The following is an 18,503-nucleotide window of genomic DNA, read 5'->3' on the forward strand; positions in this document are numbered from 1 at the left end:
ATCTGCTGCTCCCCAGACACTTGGCTTGCAGTGGCTATGTATAACTGCCATGTCCGTCAGATTTTTGCCACATTATGCACATCATCTGCATAACTACATCGCCCCAAACGTCTATGCAGAAGCTCCCACGGGACCTTGTAGCTCGCTATCCGAAGGGTGCATACCGTCGAGTTGCCCTGTGACACACTCATACCTCGACATTACCTCGTGCTCTCTATTCCGGATCCCGTTACTCCCCAGCATCCCATTTGCTGTGTGTATACCCACAACAACAAGGCACAAGTCGTCGCGTCAACGGGCAGCTCTCCCGCGCACCCACATTCCAGAGTCTAGGCCAGCCGGGCCGCCTCTCCCCAACCTTGTGCCAAACGCTTTGGGGTTTAACTTGTCTCATTTCATGCAGGAACGTGGAAACAACACTTGCAGAGAGGAAACGGCATCGATCCACAGCGGGTACGTCCGCTTTGGCATGATGGCTTCCACCTTGGCAACCCAAATCCAGGTGCTTTTTGTGCACAATGGCTTTGTACCTTAGGGTTGCATTTTCCGCATACTGTTCGTCGTCGGGAACAGCTTTCCTCCCCAGGCCTCGACGCTGCGGGCCCTGAGGTGCCCGAGTCCGGATATGAGGCGGGTCGAGAAATGATCGACAGGCTTTATAATTCTTTGGTGGTATCTCCTTTGTTCCTGAAGCCTCATATCGCTCCTTCACTACATTTTTGCGCGTCTAATATTCTATCTTTCCCTTTTGTGTGCACATTGTGCATGCACCGCAGCAACAATGCGGTCCTCTTTGACGACGGTGCTACGGCATCTACTCTTCGCAACTCTCGCGGGGACATCCCGCGCTTTCCTTGGTGTTCAAGATGATAGGTTAGTTCTTGGTATTAACAATGAATATTCAGGTGTTTGTTATACATACGTATCCGTCTATCCAGTCCTTGCCGATATTCCCGACTACATCACCGTCACACGATCATACAAGGGCTCAGTCAAGACTCTGCAAACCGTTCCTCCGCAGGGCGATGAACCAGGTATTGTCATCGTTCAGGAGCCGGGCGGTACTTCATCACCAGAGAACACAATCATTTCAGCATCAGATGGGGGTTCTTATGTGATTACACTACGCCCACACAAGGGACCAGTTCCTATTACTTCAGCCATCACAAGGGTCATTCCACCAACGGATGGTAACCCTGGCGAAGTCATTATCGAAACCCCAGGCGATGGCACTTACGAAACCCTTCGACCACTTACTCTCGAACCTCACGGCACATCTGGATACGTCACAGTTCTCCAGCCACTTGCTAACGCAGAACTCTCATCGATTCAATGGATTACTCTCTCGCCCAGCGGAGGACAACGTGGTTCAGTCATTATCCACGTGCCTTCCAACACACTCACTAGAGGCAAGCTCGAGCCTCTCACACTCGAGCCTGCTAAACTTGGCGGTTATGTCACCGTCATCGAGGCGGATGAAACAGTTTCGACAGTCATCCGCGTTACTATCGAACCGAGCGGCAACAGTCCCGGTACGGTTCTTATTCAAACACCAGCTGTGGCTTCACTCAGGGCTTTGGAACAAATCCAGGGTCAGACAATCACTCTGCAGCCTGAAGATGCAACTGGCTATGTCACTATTATCGAACCAGCCGAGGGCTCCGTCACACCCACGGCTCCTATTCGAATTACTATTCCTCCGACCGGCACCATGCTCGGCACTGTTTTGATTCAAACACCTCCTGGAGCCAACAACGCCGATCAGGGAGGACCAAAGGCTACTTTACCGCCAGGTGCCACGGATCCACCAGGTGGCTCAGATTCTGATGGGTCAGTTTCTTATACTACCATCACCCGAGTTGTCACGGACCTGGATCTTGGTGATGGTGGTTCAAGTGATGGGTCTGGTAACGGTTCAAATGATGGATCGGATGGCAACTCTGGCGATGACGGAAACGGCGGTGCTGCAGCCGATGGCGATGGCGACGACGATAACGGACCACGACAAACGGTCACAATTCCTCCCGAAAACGGCGAACTAGGAACCGTACTCATTCTCAAGCCGGGCGTGGAAAGCTTGTCAGGAGATGCCCGGCAGTCTGACTCCACCAATGGAGGCTCTGATGACGATGATCCAGAGTCTGGAAGAATAGAATATAACGGCGAGGAGGATTCGGATGATCAGTCTGGCGATTCAAATTCTCCTGGGGCTAATGCAGGCGCCGACAGCTCAGACGATGGCGACGGATCTTCTGGCTCAGGCTCCGGTTCAGGCTCTGGGTCGAACTCTGGTAGTGGCTCGGGTCAACAAGGCCAAGGCAACAACTCAGGAGACAACGATTCAGCTGGAGGTGATGGCGCCTCAGGAGGAGATGCCCAAGGAGGCAGCAGCTCTGGAAGCAATGATCCCGACGATCCAAACTTCCGCGATGGCCACGGTAAACACAATGGTAATCATGACGACTCTGATGGTCAGAGAGGTGGCTCTTCAAACAATAATTCCGGAGGAAGCGGATCTGGAGATGGTAGCTCTAGTGATGGAGGTAACCGGGGATCTGGAGGCGATAATGGCGAAGACGACGGGTCTGGAAACGGGACCTCTGGCTCCAACAGCGGCTCTGGGAACAACGGTTCTTCTGGGTCTGGAAACTCGTCTGATGGCTCCAACTCTGGAAATGGTCAGTCAGGCAGCAGGAACCAGTCTGGCGGCTCTGGGAACGACGGAGACTCCTCGAACAACTCCGGCGACTCTGGTTCGCCATCCATTGGTGAAGTTGAGAGCAATAACTCTGGAGACAACGATGACTCTGGTTCCGGCTCAGGGTCTGGCTCCAACTCAAACAATGGCAGTGGGTCTGGAGGGTCCAGTTCAGGCAACAACAACAACGGTGGCTCTGGACAAGGAAACACTGGCGGTCAGTCTTCAGGCAATGGTGACAACGGCTCTGGAAGTGGTGGCTCCGGCTCCGGGTCCAACGGCAATGACTCTGGAGACGGTGCGAATGGGAATACCTCTGGCACAGGAAACTCTGGCGGCGGAGACAACGACTCCGGTTCGGGCTCAGGCAACAACTCTGGCTCTGGACAAGGAGGAAACTCCAACTCTGGAGGTAACGGATCTGGATCAAGTGGAAACAGGCCCTCATCAACCCATGGTCACGACGGACCAGGTGGCAAGCACAACCCCGATGGACCTGAAGAAACCAACTCTAGTTCAGGCTCTGGAGGATTTGGTAGCAACAATGGAGGTAGTGGGCCTGGAAGTAGCGGGTCCGGGTCCGGGTCCGGGTCGTCAGGAGGTAACAACTCTTCTGGTGGCAATGGCTCAGGATCTGGATCCGGATCTTCAGATGACAGTGGCTCTGGCTCTGGATCAGGTAACAACAACTCTGGAGGCAACAGTTCGGGGTCCAGCAACAACGGAAGTGGCTCCAGCGGAAACAATGGCGGCACTTCCGGCGGTAGTGGATCTGGGAACGGCTCGGGAGGAAGTGGATCTTCAGGTGGAAACGGATCTGGATCTAATGATAATGGCAATGGGTCTGGATCAAGTTCATCTGGAGGCTCTGGCTCTGGCTCTGGCTCTGGCTCTAGCAACAATGGTTCCTCTGGCGGCAACGACTCCTCAGGGGGCGGTCAATCGGGAACTCCCCAGGGCGGAGAGAACTCCGGGTCGGGCAACAATGGCTCGTCTGGAGGTAACGGTTCTTCCGGTGGTAGCGGTTCTGGATCCAACAACAGTGGCAGTGGCTCGCAAGGTGGATCTGGATCGGGCTCATCAGGGTCTGGATCAGGCGGAAACGGAAACGGTTCTTCTGGGGGTGACAACAGCTCCTCTGGTGGAAGTGGCCCTGGATCCAATGACAACGGCAATGGATCTGGATCAGGCTCCGGCAGTGGGTCTTCTGGAAGTAACAACTCTGGGGGAAGTGGATCAGGGTCCGGCAACAACGGCTCCTCCGGGGGTAACGGCAACACCTCTTCGGGAGGTTCTGGATCAGGGTCAGGAAGCGATGGGTCTTCTGGCGGCAGCGGCGCCGGATCAAACAATGGCAACGGCAATGGTGGTTCGTCGGGAGGTAGTGGGTCAGGATCCGGAAACAACGGCTCATCTGGAGGGACCGGTAACAACTCCGGAGGAAGTGGGTCCGGGTCCAACAACAGCAACGGGTCTTCCGGGGGCGACGATGGCTCTTCTGGAGGCAGCGACAACTCTGGAGGAAACGGATCTGGATCGAATAGCGGTAATGGGTCTTCTGGTGGTAGTGGATCGGGGTCAAGCAACGGTAACGGCTCGGCATCTGGAAACAACGGGTCTTCTGGCAATGGAGGAAACGGAAATGGCTCCAACTCAGGATCAGGGTCTAACGGCAACGGAAGCGGTTCATCTGGAGGCAACGGCAGCCAGTCCGGAGGCACCAACAACAGCGGTGGCTCTGGGTCTGGGTCTGGATCCGGGTCTGGTAACGCATCAAGCTCGGTATCTGCGTCCCCAAGCCCAGGTGGCAAGTTCAACCCCGATGACGAGGTTAGCTCTGGAGGTGCTGCCCCTACAACTCAAATCCCTTCAAACAACGGGTCAGGCAGCAACTCCGGTGGTAATAACTCCGGAAGCAACGGATCCGGAGGTAACTCTTCGGGAGGCAACGGCAACTCGGGCAATAACAACTCCGGTGGGAACGGTAACTCGAGTGGCGGCAATAGCTCCGGAGGTGATGGAGACGGATCCTCAGGCGGTAATGGCAACTCTGGAGGCGATGACGATGGATCTTCCAGCGGAAATGGCTCAAACAGCGGATCTGGAGGTAACAATAACTCGGGAGGTGGCAACAACAACAACAATTCTGGCGGCAACGGCAATTCCGGAGGTAGCGACAACTCTGGAGGGAACTCTGGAGGCGATGGAGACGGAGACGGATCTTCTGGAGGCACTAGTTCTGGAAACGGCTCCGGCAATGGCTCTTCAGCATCCAGGAGCTCAACTCGCGCTCCCAATGGCGGCACTACACGACCACAAACATCCCACCAGCCTCATCTCCAGACCACAACTTCCCGCTACACTGTCACGTCGGGCAATCAAGTTGTTACGCGCACTTCGGTCATTATTGAGACAAGTAGCGACTCGGATGACGGAGCTGGTACATCCCGCCATCTTTCTGCGTCGGTTCGTGGAGGTACCTCATCATCGCACCACGGCTCGGCTTCCAGTCGTTCCTCCAGACCTAACACAATCGCCTCGGTCGCCGGAACGCCAAGACCTTCACAAGGTTCTAACAGCGGATCAGGCTCTGGTGACGGCTCTGATGATGACGGTGATAATGATGAAGAGTCTACTCCCGGCAACGGACAGGCTCCTTCAGCCACCTTGACACCTGTTGAGCAGATCATTCCTCCTCCCGCGACAACCGTTTCAAGCGGATCTGGTTCAGCCAACTCGAGAGCTGCGTCCAGTGCCAGTCGGTCATCCGCTGCCAATAGCCAAGCTTCCAATCCAGCTGGAAACTCCGCCAACAACGGTGCTGTATCCAACTCTGGCTCTCGAGCTGCTTCGAGCTCTGGATCTTCACCCAACACTGCGGCATCTAACGGCAACAGTGGAACTGGTGGTTCCAATCCCGCCTCGGCCGGCAATGGAGGAGGTGCCAATGGATCTGGCTCCTCATCTTCACTTCCAGCCAACACTAGACTCGCAAGTGGCTCGACAATTACTACTTCAGGGCAGGGAAGTGGTGGAGCCCAGGCGTCTAGATCTGGTGCTGGATCTTCTGGTACAGGCACGCCTAACCAGAACAACGGTTCTGACGGCGACGGCGACTCTGAATCAGGAGGTGGATCAAATGTTTCAAACACCGCCGGCTCGGCTAGTGGCCGGGCTTCTGGCTCTCATTCTAGCTCTCATGGATCGCACAGTTCAGTCTCTGTCGGAGTAGCTGGAGGTGCTGCGAGCTCGGGGTCCGCACGTAGCGCTTCAGCTACGGGTAGTTCCAACTCGGCTCACCACTCTTCCGGATCTTCACACAGTGGTTCCAGCCACCACTCAAGTTCTGTAAATGGAGCCAATGTTACTGGTGCCCCCCAAGGAGCTGGCGGATCAACTCACAGCGCATCGGCCAGCCATAGCACACACACTGGTGGCAACTCAGCGTCCCCCTCCAGCGGCCAAGGTCAACAGCCTGGAGGTGATGATGAGGAGGAAGAGAACAATGAGCCCGGCTCAGGTGGCCCTGGCTCAGCTCATACTTCAGGAACTGGTGCTCATGGCTCTTCCCATAGTGCATCTCACACCGTTTCAGCCCACGTCAACAACGCCTCTGGAACACACTCAGCAGGCGCTGGCGGTGATGGTGATGGCGACGAAGATGGCGACGACTCTGGAGACGATGACAGTTCTGCGACTGTAACCGACGACGATAGTGCTTTCCTCACGCCCGAGGTCCCAGTTCCCACTGGCGTCCCTTCAGATGATGGTGACGATGATGATTCAGGGGCTGCGCAAACTGAGACAGACGACTCTGATGATGAGACTGCTTTCATCACCCCCCAAGTTCCAGTACCCAGTGGATTCTTGACTAGCTCTGATAGCGATGACGAGGATGATGCCTCCGCAACTCAGGATGATGGAGGTTCTGACGAGTCCGCTACTGACGACGCCGCTGCTGGTGGAACCGGCACTGGAGATGATGACGGATCTGCAAGCGAAACCGAAGACTCTGGGTCAACGGCGACTTCTTCTGGAGCTGGCTCTGATGACGAAGATGATGATACCAGCTCAGGCATAACAAGCTTCACCTCTGGAGCCGCAGCTACTGGAGTTCATCATGGCGCTACGACCATTCCAGCGACAAACGGTGGCAACGTCACCATTTACAGGCCTGGTGCTCGCCTCGCCTTCCACACAATCTACATCGCGCCCACTTCTACCGAGCCAGGTACTGTCATTATTGAGACGCCAACCGTGGGTCCTCTGGCCAGCGGCGGTGCTTCTGCCTCTGACGGTGCGAAGCCCACCGTTACCATCTATAATGGTGGACCTGGTTCGGTTGCGCAGACGATTGTCATTTCTGCCACCGGCACTGATGAGGCTGATACTGTCATTATCCTGACACCTACTTCAGACCCCGACGTTGAAACTGATGGAGATATCACCAGTTCTGCTAGCACAAGGCACCACGTTACGATCGTCAGCGGTGGCCCAGGCTCTGTTGCTTACACGACCTACTATCCACCAGCCAATTCAGATGAGCAGGGCACAGTCGTCATTGTCACTCCGACTGCAGACCCTGATGGTGACAACGATCCAGAGGCCACTGGAACTGATGGCTCTTCTGGAGCCGGCGAAACTGTGACCATCTACAGTGGTGGCCCGGGAGCAACACGCCATAGTACCTACGTACCTCCCGCAGCCTCGGGCGAGGCCGGTACTCTCTACATCATCACACCAACTTCGGGTCCCGAAGCTGAGACTGGTGATGGAGACGACACGCCAACAGTGACGATTTACAGCGGTGGCCCTGGCTCAACGGCTCATAGCACCTATGTCCGCGGTGCTTCGGGTGAAGCTGGAACCCTCTACATTGTCACACCGACTGGCTCCCACACTCACACTTCTGGGCATTCTGGTACTCACATCGGTCGACCTACTGTCACTATATATAGTGGCGGCTCTGGTTCGACTACGCACACGACCTATGTCGCCCCCACTGGCACAGATGAAGATGGAACTCTCTATATCATCACTCCCACATCTGGTCCAGAAGCCGAGACTGACGATGAAGATGGTGGCCCTACTGTTACTGTTTACAGTGGCGGCCCTGGATCCAGTCGTCACACTACCTTTGTCCCCGGTGTCTCGGGCGAACCTGGCACTCTTTATATCGTCACCCCGACTACCGGCCCTGAAACTGAGACTGATGATGGAGACAATAGGCCTACCGTCACTGTGTATAGTGGAGGTGCTGGCTCAAGCGGCTATACCACCTACGTCCCTGCAGCTGAGTCTGGAGAAGCTGGAACGCTTTACATTGTTACGCCGACTGCTGGTTCAGGCGAAACTGTCACCGTACGTAGCGGCCGCCCCGGATCAATAGGACATACCACTTATGTGTCTGGTGTCTCAGGAGAGCCAGGAACCCTCTACATCGTTACTCCAACTTCTGAGCCTGAAGCCGAGACTGCGGACGATGACTCCCCGACAGTCACCATCTACAGCGGCGGCGCAGGTGCAAGTGGTTATACTACCTATGTCCCCGCCGCTGAATCTGGCGAGCCCGGAACACTCTACATTGTCACGCCGACTGCTGGCACCCATGCTCACTCTGGCAGCAGCGATACCGGAGCCCATACCGTCACTGTACACAGCGGTGGCCCTGGAGCAACTGGCCATACAACGTATGTGCCAGGCGTTTCAGGCGAGCCGGGAACTCTTTACATCGTTACACCCACCTCTGGCCCCGAGGCTGAGACTGATGATGGAGATGATGATACTCCTACAGTTACTCTTTACAGTGGTGGCTCAGGCTCAATTGGCTATACCACCTATGTTCCCGGGGTTGATGATGAGCCGGGAACGCTCTACATCGTCACCCTAACTGGCGATTCTGAGACCGACTCTGATGGCCAGCCCACTGTCACCATCTTCAGCGACGGCCCCGGGGCCACTGGGCACACCACTTATGTCGCAGGAGTCTCAGGCCAACCAGGTACTCTTTACATCGTCACGCCTACTGCCGGCGCAACTGCAGATGACGATGAAGATGAGGATTCCGAAACCCAGACCGGCAGACCTACCGTGACTATCTACAGTGATGGGTCTGGCTCTACGGCGCACTCTACCTACGTATCGGGCGTTTCGGGCGATCCTAGCACTCTTTATATTGTCACGCCTACCGCCGGCGCCACTGGGACAGATATTGACGACGCTAATGAAACCGATGGCCCTACCGTTACCATCTACAGCGGTGGGCCTGGCGCAACTGCGCACTCAACCTTCGTCCCAGGAGCTTCGGGTCAACCCGGCACTCTCTATATCGTCACGCCTACTGCTGACGCGACTGGAGATGATGATGAAGATTCCGAGACTGAAACTGGAAAGCCTACCGTAACTATCTACAGCGGTGGTCCTGGATCCATGGCACACTCTACTTTCGTATCGGGCGTTTCGGGTGAGCCTGGTACTCTTTACATCGTCACACCTACCGCTGGAGTCACTGGAACAGATATCGATGACACCAATGAGACTGATGGCCCTACTGTTACCGTTTACAGTGGTGGACCTGGTGCAACAGCTCACTCAACCTTTGTCCCTGGAGCTTCAGGGCAACCTGGCACGCTATATATCGTCACGCCTACTTCTGGTGTCACTGAGACCGACGATGCAGGCGAGGTAAGCCCAACAGGAGTTGGCAATGTCACCATCTTCGCTGGTGGACCTGGTTCAACCAGATGGACCAACTACATCCCTCCGACTGCCTCAGGAGAACCAGGAACTCTGGTCATTATCACCCCCACTTCTAGCGCGTCTGCTACAGATGATGATTCAGGGAGCCCAACTGTCACCGTTTACAACGGCGGTTCTGGTTCAACAGCACACTCGACCTACGTTGCAGGAGAAGATGGTGAACCTGGCACTCTGTATATCATCACGCCTACTTCCGGTGCCACCGAAACCGATGATGATTCTGGAACTCCTACTGTCACCGTCCTCAGTGGAGGCCCAGGGTCTACAGGACATACTACATACGTGCCAGGCCTGTCAGGCCTGTCAGGCGAGCCCGGAACCCTATACATCGTCACGCCCACTTCTGGAGCTTCCCCAACCGGCGATGATGATGATGACACCCCGACTGTCACCATATTCAGCGGAGGTCCTGGTTCTACTAGGCATAGCACTTACCTCGCACCGGCCGAGTCCGGTCAAGCAGGTACTCTCATCATTATCACACCAACAGGTGCATCTGCCACCGATGACGGCGACTCAGGAACTCCCACAGTCACCGTGTATAGCGGCGGACCAGGGTCAACGGCACACACTACGTACGTTCCTGGAGAAGACGACGAGCCAGGCACACTTTACATCATCACACCCACATCCGGAGCCTCTGCAAATGATGACGGCGATGATACTCCAACTGTCACGGTATTCAGCGGTGGACCTGGTGCAACTGCTCACAGCACCTACATGCCAGGCATTTCCAACCAGCCCGGAACCCTCTACATCGTCACGCCCACGGGTGCATCTGCCACAGATGATGATGACTCAGATGCTCCTACTGTCACTATCTATAGTGGTGGACCCGGCTCGACAGCGCACAGCACCTACGTTGCAGGTGAAGACGATGAGCCAGGCACTCTCTACATCATCACACCTACCTCGGTCCCGGCAGCTACTGATGACGACGACTCAGGGGCTCCAACCGTTACCGTGTATAACGGAGGCCCAGGTTCAACCGCCCATTCCACCTATATTTCCGGTGTTTCTGGCCAGCCAGGAACCCTCTATATTGTTACACCTACTTCTAGAGCCTCAGTCACAGACGGCGAGGACTCGGGAAGCCCTACTGTCACTATCTTCACTGGAGGCTCAGGCACAAGGGGTCACACAACCTATCTTCCTCCAGCAGCATCAGGCGAGCCTGGAACCCTCGTTATTGTCACCCCCATGGGCGGAGCATCCGCAACCGACGACAATGATGACAGAGCTCCCTCGGTTACCGTCTATAGTGGAGGACCAGGCTCGACCGCGCATACAACTTATGTCGCAGGCGAAGATGGTGAGCCAGGAACTCTATACATCGTCACCCCCACGTCTGGTGCCTCCGAGACCGACGATAACGACTCGGGAAGTCCTACCGTTACTGTCTTCAGCGGCGGGCCCGGGTCAGTCGGACATACCACCTATGTGTCTGGCGTTTCAGGACAACCCGGAACCCTCTTCATCGTTACGCCTACATCTGGTCCTTCTGCTACGGATGACGATGAGTCCGAAACCGTCACCGTGGTTAACGGAGGCCCAGGCTCATCTGGACGCACTACTTATGTCCCCGGCATCTCAGGCCAGCCCGGGACTCTCTTTATCGTCACTCCGACATCTGGAGCATCCGAGACGGACGACGATGATGGTTCAGGAAGTCCCACTGTCACAGTCTACAGTGGTGGGCCGGGTACAGTTGGACACACCACCTACGTCCCTGGCGAAAACGATGAACCCGGAACCCTTTTCATTGTCACACCTACATCTGGTCCCTCGCCAACGGATGACGATGATGATTCCGGAAGCCCAACCGTCACTGTTTACAGTGGTGGACCTGGCTCGACAGCTCATAGCACGTACGTTTCAGGGGTCTCTGGAGAACCTGGAACTCTTTATATCGTTACACCGACTACCGGCTCTCACAGTCACACTTCTGGGCATCATGGAGCTGGTGAGACTGTTACCATCTACAGTGGAGGTCCTGGGTCGACTTCGCACTCGACTTACCTCTCTCCAGAAGCTTCAGGTGAGCCAGGCACTCTCATCATCGTTACCCCTACCTCCGGCGCCACTGCCGGCGTTGAAGATGAAGATGATGACGACGAGGTGACGATAACCCACACTGGGACTCACACCGGACACCACACTGGAGACCAAACCGTTACGATTTACACTGGTGGCGCTGGCTCATCTGCTCACTCCACTTACGTCCCTCCAGCAGAGTCCGGTGAGCCCGGAACACTCATTATTGTTACACCAACATCCGGCTCTCACACTTCTCATCATGGCACGGAGACAGGCAGCCATACTGGAAGGCACACCGTTACTGTTCACAGTGGGGGCCCTGGCTCTTCAGCGCACACTACCTATCTTCCAGGTGAAGATGGTGAGCCAGGAACTCTTTATATCGTCACTCCGACTTCAGGTCCCGAGGCTTCTGAGGATGTCGACGACTCCGCATCGGAGACTCACACAGGAGCTCACAACATCACCATCTTCACCGAGGGGCCTGGCTCGACTGCCCACACAACATACATCCCACCCACGTCGGGCGAGCCCGGCAAGGTGGTCATTGTTACACCCGCGTCCAACCCTCGATCTGAGAGCTCTGGTGCCGACGACGACAGTCAGCCAACTGTCACAGTTTACACTGGCGGCTCAGGTTCAGTGGCCCACACAACCTACGTGCCCGGTGAGTCAGGCGAGCCTGGAACCATCTTCATCGTCACGCCTACCAGAGGTCCCGCCGCTACCATTTACAACGGTGGTCCCGGCTCAGTCGCGCAAACGACTTACGTCCCAGGCGAGGATGATGAACCAGGAACTCTCTACATCGTCGCTCCCACTTCAGCCCCAGGTCGTGCTACCGCTACGGTTTACAGCGGCGGACCGGGCTCAACTGCCCATATTACTTACATCGCAGGAGAAGATGGCGAGCCCGGAACTGTCTTCATTGTTACACCGACCACAGGCGCAGGCAGGGCAACGGCTACCGTTTATAGCGGCGGGCCAGGCTCCACCGCCCATACCACATATGTGCCGGGAGAGGACGACGAACCAGGGACTCTCTACATCGTCACACCAACTGGTGCCTCTCGAAGCCCCGCCACTACGATCTATAGTGGCGGATCGGGATCAACTGCACAAACCACATATGTCCCAGGAGAGGATGATGAGCCGGGAACCTTGTATATCGTCACACCCACTGGCACATCTCGAGTTCCTGCCGCTACCGTGTATAGCGGCGGTTCAGGTTCAACTGCGCATACGACGTACATTCCTGGCGAAGATGGTGAGCCAGGAACTCTCTACATCGTCACTCCGACTGGTTCTTCGCGAAGCCCTGCTGCTACCGTGTACAGTGGTGGCTCAGGGTCAACGGCGCATACCACTTATGTTCCAGGAGAAGACGATGAGCCGGGAACCTTGTACATCATCACTCCCACCGGTGGCCCTGGCAGTCCGACGGTTACTGTCTACAGCGGCGGTCTAGGTGCAACTGCACACACGACCTATGTACCTGGTGAAGATGATGAACCAGGAACCCTCTACATCATTACGCCAACTTCTGGCCACCACACAGGCTCAGCCCACCCTACCGTCACCGTATTCAGTGGGGGTCCTGCCTCAACTGCTCATTCCACATACGTTCCAGGTGCCTCTGGCGAACCTGGTACTCTCTTTATCGTGACTCCTACCGCTGGAGGCCCTACCGTTACTGTCTACAGTGGTGGCCCTGCCTCTACTGCCCACAGTACGTATGTTACTGGCGAAGACGGCGCGCCCGGCACACTTTACATCGTTACGCCTACTTCAGGTCTTGAAGCTGAGACCACTGGCGATGACAGTCCCACTGTCACAGTCTTCAGTGGAGGACCAGGCTCGGTTGGGCACACCACGTATGTCCCTGGTGCTTCTGGTGAACCCGGCACTCTTTACATCGTCACTCCAACCGGAGGCGATTCAGACGGCCAAACCGCTACTGTTTACAGTGGTGGGCCTGGCACAGCTGCCCACACCACATACGTGCCTGGAGTTGACGGCGAGGTCGGTACCGTCTTCATTGTTACGCCGACTGTCAGCCATTCGGGACGTCATACCGTCACCATCCACAGTGGTGGGCCAGCTTCTACGCCGCACACCACATATGTGCCAGGTGAAGACGATGAGCCCGGTACTCTATACATCGTCACGCCAACTGGCAGCTCCTCGGGACGCCAAACCGTTACTATTCACAGTGGTGGCTCTGGCTCCGTCGCGCATACCACTTACGTCCCTGGCGAAGACGATGAACCAGGCACTTTGTATATCGTTACGCCTACTGGAACCTCCACAGGGCGTCAAACTGTTACTGTTCACAGCGGAGGGCCCGGCTCAGAAGCACATACTTCATACGTGCCAGGTGAAGATGATGAACCCGGGACTTTGTATATCGTTACGCCTACTGGAAGCCATTCAGGAACTGGCACCTCGACAGGACGTCATACTGTTACTGTTCACAGTGGTGGACCTGGAACCGTTGCGCATACCACTTACGTTCCAGGAGAAGACGACGAACCAGGCACTCTCTTCATTGTTACGCCTACTGAGGCAAGCTCTTCAGGTCGTCACACAGTTACCGTCCACAGCGGCGGTCCCGGTACTGCGGGCCATACGACCTATGTCCCAGGTGAAGATGATGATCCAGGTACTTTGTTCATCGTCACCCCTACAGGAGGTGCTTCAGACAGCCCTACCGTCACGGTGTTCAGTGGTGGGCCAGGTACAGTTGGACACACTACATATGTGCCAGGCGATTCAGGGGAACCCGGAACAGTATTCATTGTCACTCCCACTGGAGGTGATAATGAAAGCCCTACTGTCACTGTCTTCAGTGGAGGACCCGGCTCTACCTCGCACACTACATACGTCACAGGAGCCTCTGGCGAACCTGGAACCCTCTATATCGTCACTCCTACCTCGGATCCTGATGCTGATCCCTCTGACCTTGATGATGGCATCACCTCAGATAGACCTACCGTTACTGTCTTCAGTGGTGGATCAGGCACGGCTGGTTATACCAGTTACGTACCCGGCGAATCGAACGATCCGGGAACGGTCTTCATCGTCACGCCGCAAGGCGAGCTTCCTTCTTCTTCCCACGGGGCACATCACGGAACCACAATCGCACCCTCATCGGCCGGTGGCAATGTTACTATCTACCGAGCTGGCACTCGATCAACTACAAGAACGATATTCATGCCTGCTACAGCTTCTGATGAATCTGGTACTATCATTATCGAAACGCCGACCACGGGCCCCGAGGAGACAGAATCTGGAAGCATCACCCACACGGGCAGCCACACAGCCGAACACACCACAGTTGCACCAGACCATGGAAGCGGCAATGTCACCATCTACAGGGCCGGAACCCGCTCGACTTCGCATACCGTTTACGAACCAGCTACAGGATCCAACGAACCAGGAACTGTCATTATCGAGACACCTACCGTGCCTGTCACCAACTCAGCTGGTGAGACCATCTCTCCCGCGATTGCCAACTCGACCATCATTCGCGGTGGCCCTCACTCAACGACGCATACAATATTCATTCCGGCTACAGCATCCAATGAGCCTGGAACCGTCATCATTGAGACGCCCACTGTTCACATCACTGATGGACCTGCTGAGACCACGACTGACTCTCCTTCGGGCATCGCCAATGTGACTGTTGTCCGGGGAGGAACTCTCTCAACCACTCATACTGTCTACATTCCCCCGACTGCCTCCAATGAGCCTGGCACGGTTATTATTGAATTGCCCGTGGTTGGTATCACCGATGCTCCCAGCGAGCCCACTTGGACACCCTCAGACGACGATGTCACAATCATCAGAGATGGTTCCTTGACAACTACACACACCATTTATATCCCTCCAGCTTCAGGCCAGCCAGGAACAGTCATCATCGAGACACCAACTGCCGTGCTTGCTACCAACTCCGCTGGTGAGACTACTCTGGTGGATACTCCAGGTCACAACGTCACCGTCTTCAGGGCTGGTACTCGCTCAACTTCGCACACCATCTATGAACCCCCAACTGCAGATGGTGAGCATGGCACTCTCATCATTGAGACTCCCACTGGAGATCATCACACTGGAGCATCAATCACCAGTCACTCTGGTGATCAGACCTCTCTTACACCTCAAGCTGGTGCCTCGTCTGCAGATTTGTCTTCAGAGACCGGTGCCAGTGATGGACATTCAGGCAGCGCCACGTCCCATACTGGAACTTCTCATGCATCTCACACCTCGTCACATGGACCTTCACACTCAGGAGACGCTTCGAGTACATCTGGTGTCCTTGTCGATGTTGAGGATATCTCCCAGAGCTCATCCAGCGCGAACTCAGGAGCCGGGTCCTCCTCCAGTCATTCGGACTCCGCGTCTTCCTCTTCAAGCGCTTCTGGTGGAAACTCTGGAACGTCCACTAGCTCCTCTGCAACTCAGTCAACATCCAGCCACGCTTTGGATTCTTCGCATGCCAGCAGTTCCTCCAGTGTCAGCACAAGCAGCGCCTCGACAAGTTCACACGCGAGCACGTCGTCCGCTAGCTCAGCTACCAGCAGTAGTTCAGCACCAGCTTCAACATCAAGTACTTCTGCTCCTGGTTCAACTTCTAGCAGCTCCGTCGCAAGCACCTCTTCTAGTGCCACGACAAGCTCGTCTAGCAGCGCTGTTGCTTCCACTAGCAGCTCAATCTCAACCTCGAGCAGCGCCACAAGTACTTCAGTCAGCAGTAGTTCATCCACCAGGCCCCCTACAACCACAGCACCACCTACAACCACAAGCAGCACTTCCACCACGTCCACTACTTCATCCATCAAGCTCATGCCCACTTTTGACTGCAACAAGATGGGTTACGCCCTCGATGGCCGCCGACTCGTCATGGTCAATTTCGCCGACGGAAGCAGAAGCTCCATTGGTTACATCGGTACAGACGGCGGGTTCATCAATGCCATCGGCTTCAACAAGCTCGACAACTATATCTACGCCGTCATCACCGATCCACTACTTGATATCCTTCTCGGCAGTCTACTTGGTGGTCAGCCTGGTTCTTGGCTTATGCGTGTCGCAAAGAACGGAAACTGGGATGTTCTCCCGCATCGTATCGACAGCACAAGCATCACTCTGGGTGACATTGACGACGTTGGACGCTTCTGGGTCTCAGAAGGAGGCAGAAAGTATTTCCAGATCGATGTCAATCCCGCATCTGCAACTTTTGGCAACACCATCACGACTGGTCTATCCAACATGGGTATCTTGTCTGGCGTGGGTGACTGGGCGTTTGTACCAGGAAGCGGAAACTACCTCTACTCGGTACAGTTCTCGCTTCTCTTTACCGGCATTCTATCCACCAATGTCATCAAGTTCAATCTCGACACGATGAAGTGGGAGGTCCACAAGACATGGGGTATACTCAGTGTTCTGGGCGGTGGCCTCGTCTGGGATATCGTATGGGGAACTTCTGACGGCATGCTGTACGCTCAAGAGACTGTTCTTGGGACCACTTGGAGGTTCAACATCCGCAGTCCCAACACCAATCCAGTGGCTCTGCCCAAGGGCGGAACTTTACTGGCGTTGACGGGAGACGGTGCCAGGTGTATTGGCGCAGCGTCATAAGAAAGGGGAAGAAACATTGTGAGCGGCAAGATTGTCACAAAAGCCGCGGGGACATTCGGCATTTTCTGCCAAGTTTTCATATGTACTCAAGTCAAGCGATCCGTACTATTTCTTATGTACCAAGTCAGCACTCGCTATATAATCAAGATCTATTTCCTTTTTCCATCAACATTGCTATCTCCATCTAGCTTGTAGCCTTTGCAGGCGTAGAAGCCAAGGTGGCAGTGCTGGAGCAGACACAGCCCTGGCCTGCGATGCTCGTGACTGGGGGAGCGTTGCAAGTGGCCTCGGTGGTCCAAGAGACGTAGGTCGAGGTGGGCTCCTCGTAGACGACCTCCGCCTTGACAAGGACGGGGATGATTTGACCAGTAGCCAGACGGAAGGGCTGGTGGTTGAGGGCCTGAAGAAGCTTGGTGATCTCGCCAGAGTGGCTAGAGATGCTGATCCAAACGGCATTGTCGCTGGTAAAGATATCGTCGAGAACCTCCTTGCTGCGAGCCAGCTGATGATCACCAGTCTCGCCCTTCTTGCCAGTCCAAAGCTTGTCCTTCTCAGAGAAACCCTTCTCGAACTTGATCTTGGGAGTCAGAGTCTTGATGTAGCTCTTGCTGGAACGGTGGTCGCAGGTGCGGATGCTGACACCCTCACGAAGCCACTCCTTGACAATAGGCTCAAATCGGTTCGACTTGGGGAGCTTCAGACCCTTAAAGGTCTCGTGGGCAGTGACGACGCAGCGGGCCAGAGGAGAGGTGTAGTAGGACTCGAAGTAGGGCATACCCTCATTCTCGAATCGAGTCTTGAAGTAGGCGTTGGCCTTGTAAGCCTCGCTAAGACCTGCGGGGGTGAGAAGAGGATCCTCCCAGATAGCAGTGCCATTGCCAGACTGCTCGCCCCAATAGCACTATACCCAGTCAGCTTGAGTACCTAATGATAATTACAGGATGACTTACGTTCCAAGCAGGAGTGCCGTAGAAGCTCTCAGCAGCGTTGTGCCAGCCCTCGCCGTGACGGCCCATAACAAGGACCTTGTATCGGACCCTGTCACGGCTGGCATTGCGGTTCAGGTGCTTGACATACTGAGCGAAACGCTCCCACTGAGTCTTGTAACCCTTGCGAGGGTTCTTGGGATCAGTGGGATAAGTGCGGTTCAAGAGACCAAAGTTCCATTGAGCCTGAAGTCGTCAGTATATCACTTAACCATTGACAAAGGAAGACATACGTAGTCAAACGTCTTGGGGTCAGTGGCCGCATCATCCTGCATGAAGAATTCCGGGACGGCCGTATACTTGATCTCCTTGTTCTTAGCAAAGTGCCAGTCAGCCAGAGTAGCAGGCGTCAGGGCCAGGAGGGCGGAAACGATGGACAGCTTCATTTT

The 18,503-nt window shown here is 55.4% G+C and overlaps 1 protein-coding gene across 1 annotated transcript; it reads right to left on the reverse strand.

Annotated features, from left to right (window-relative positions):
- Positions 1-17,312: 17,312 nt before the first annotated feature.
- On the reverse strand, positions 17,313-18,500 carry NECHADRAFT_84235 (uncharacterized protein; the record flags this gene model as incomplete). Its single annotated transcript, XM_003048567.1, has 3 exons — positions 17,313-18,029; positions 18,079-18,300; positions 18,348-18,500. 3 exons carry the CDS (start codon positions 18,498-18,500, stop codon positions 17,313-17,315), a joined length of 1,092 nt encoding a protein of 363 aa, XP_003048613.1.
- Positions 18,501-18,503: the final 3 nt, after the last annotated feature.

Source organism: Fusarium vanettenii (assembly GCF_000151355.1).
Source record: "Fusarium vanettenii 77-13-4 chromosome 8 genomic scaffold NECHAsca_11_chr8_3_0, whole genome shotgun sequence".
In the NCBI taxonomy this organism is placed as follows: Eukaryota; Fungi; Ascomycota; class Sordariomycetes; order Hypocreales; family Nectriaceae; genus Fusarium; species Fusarium vanettenii.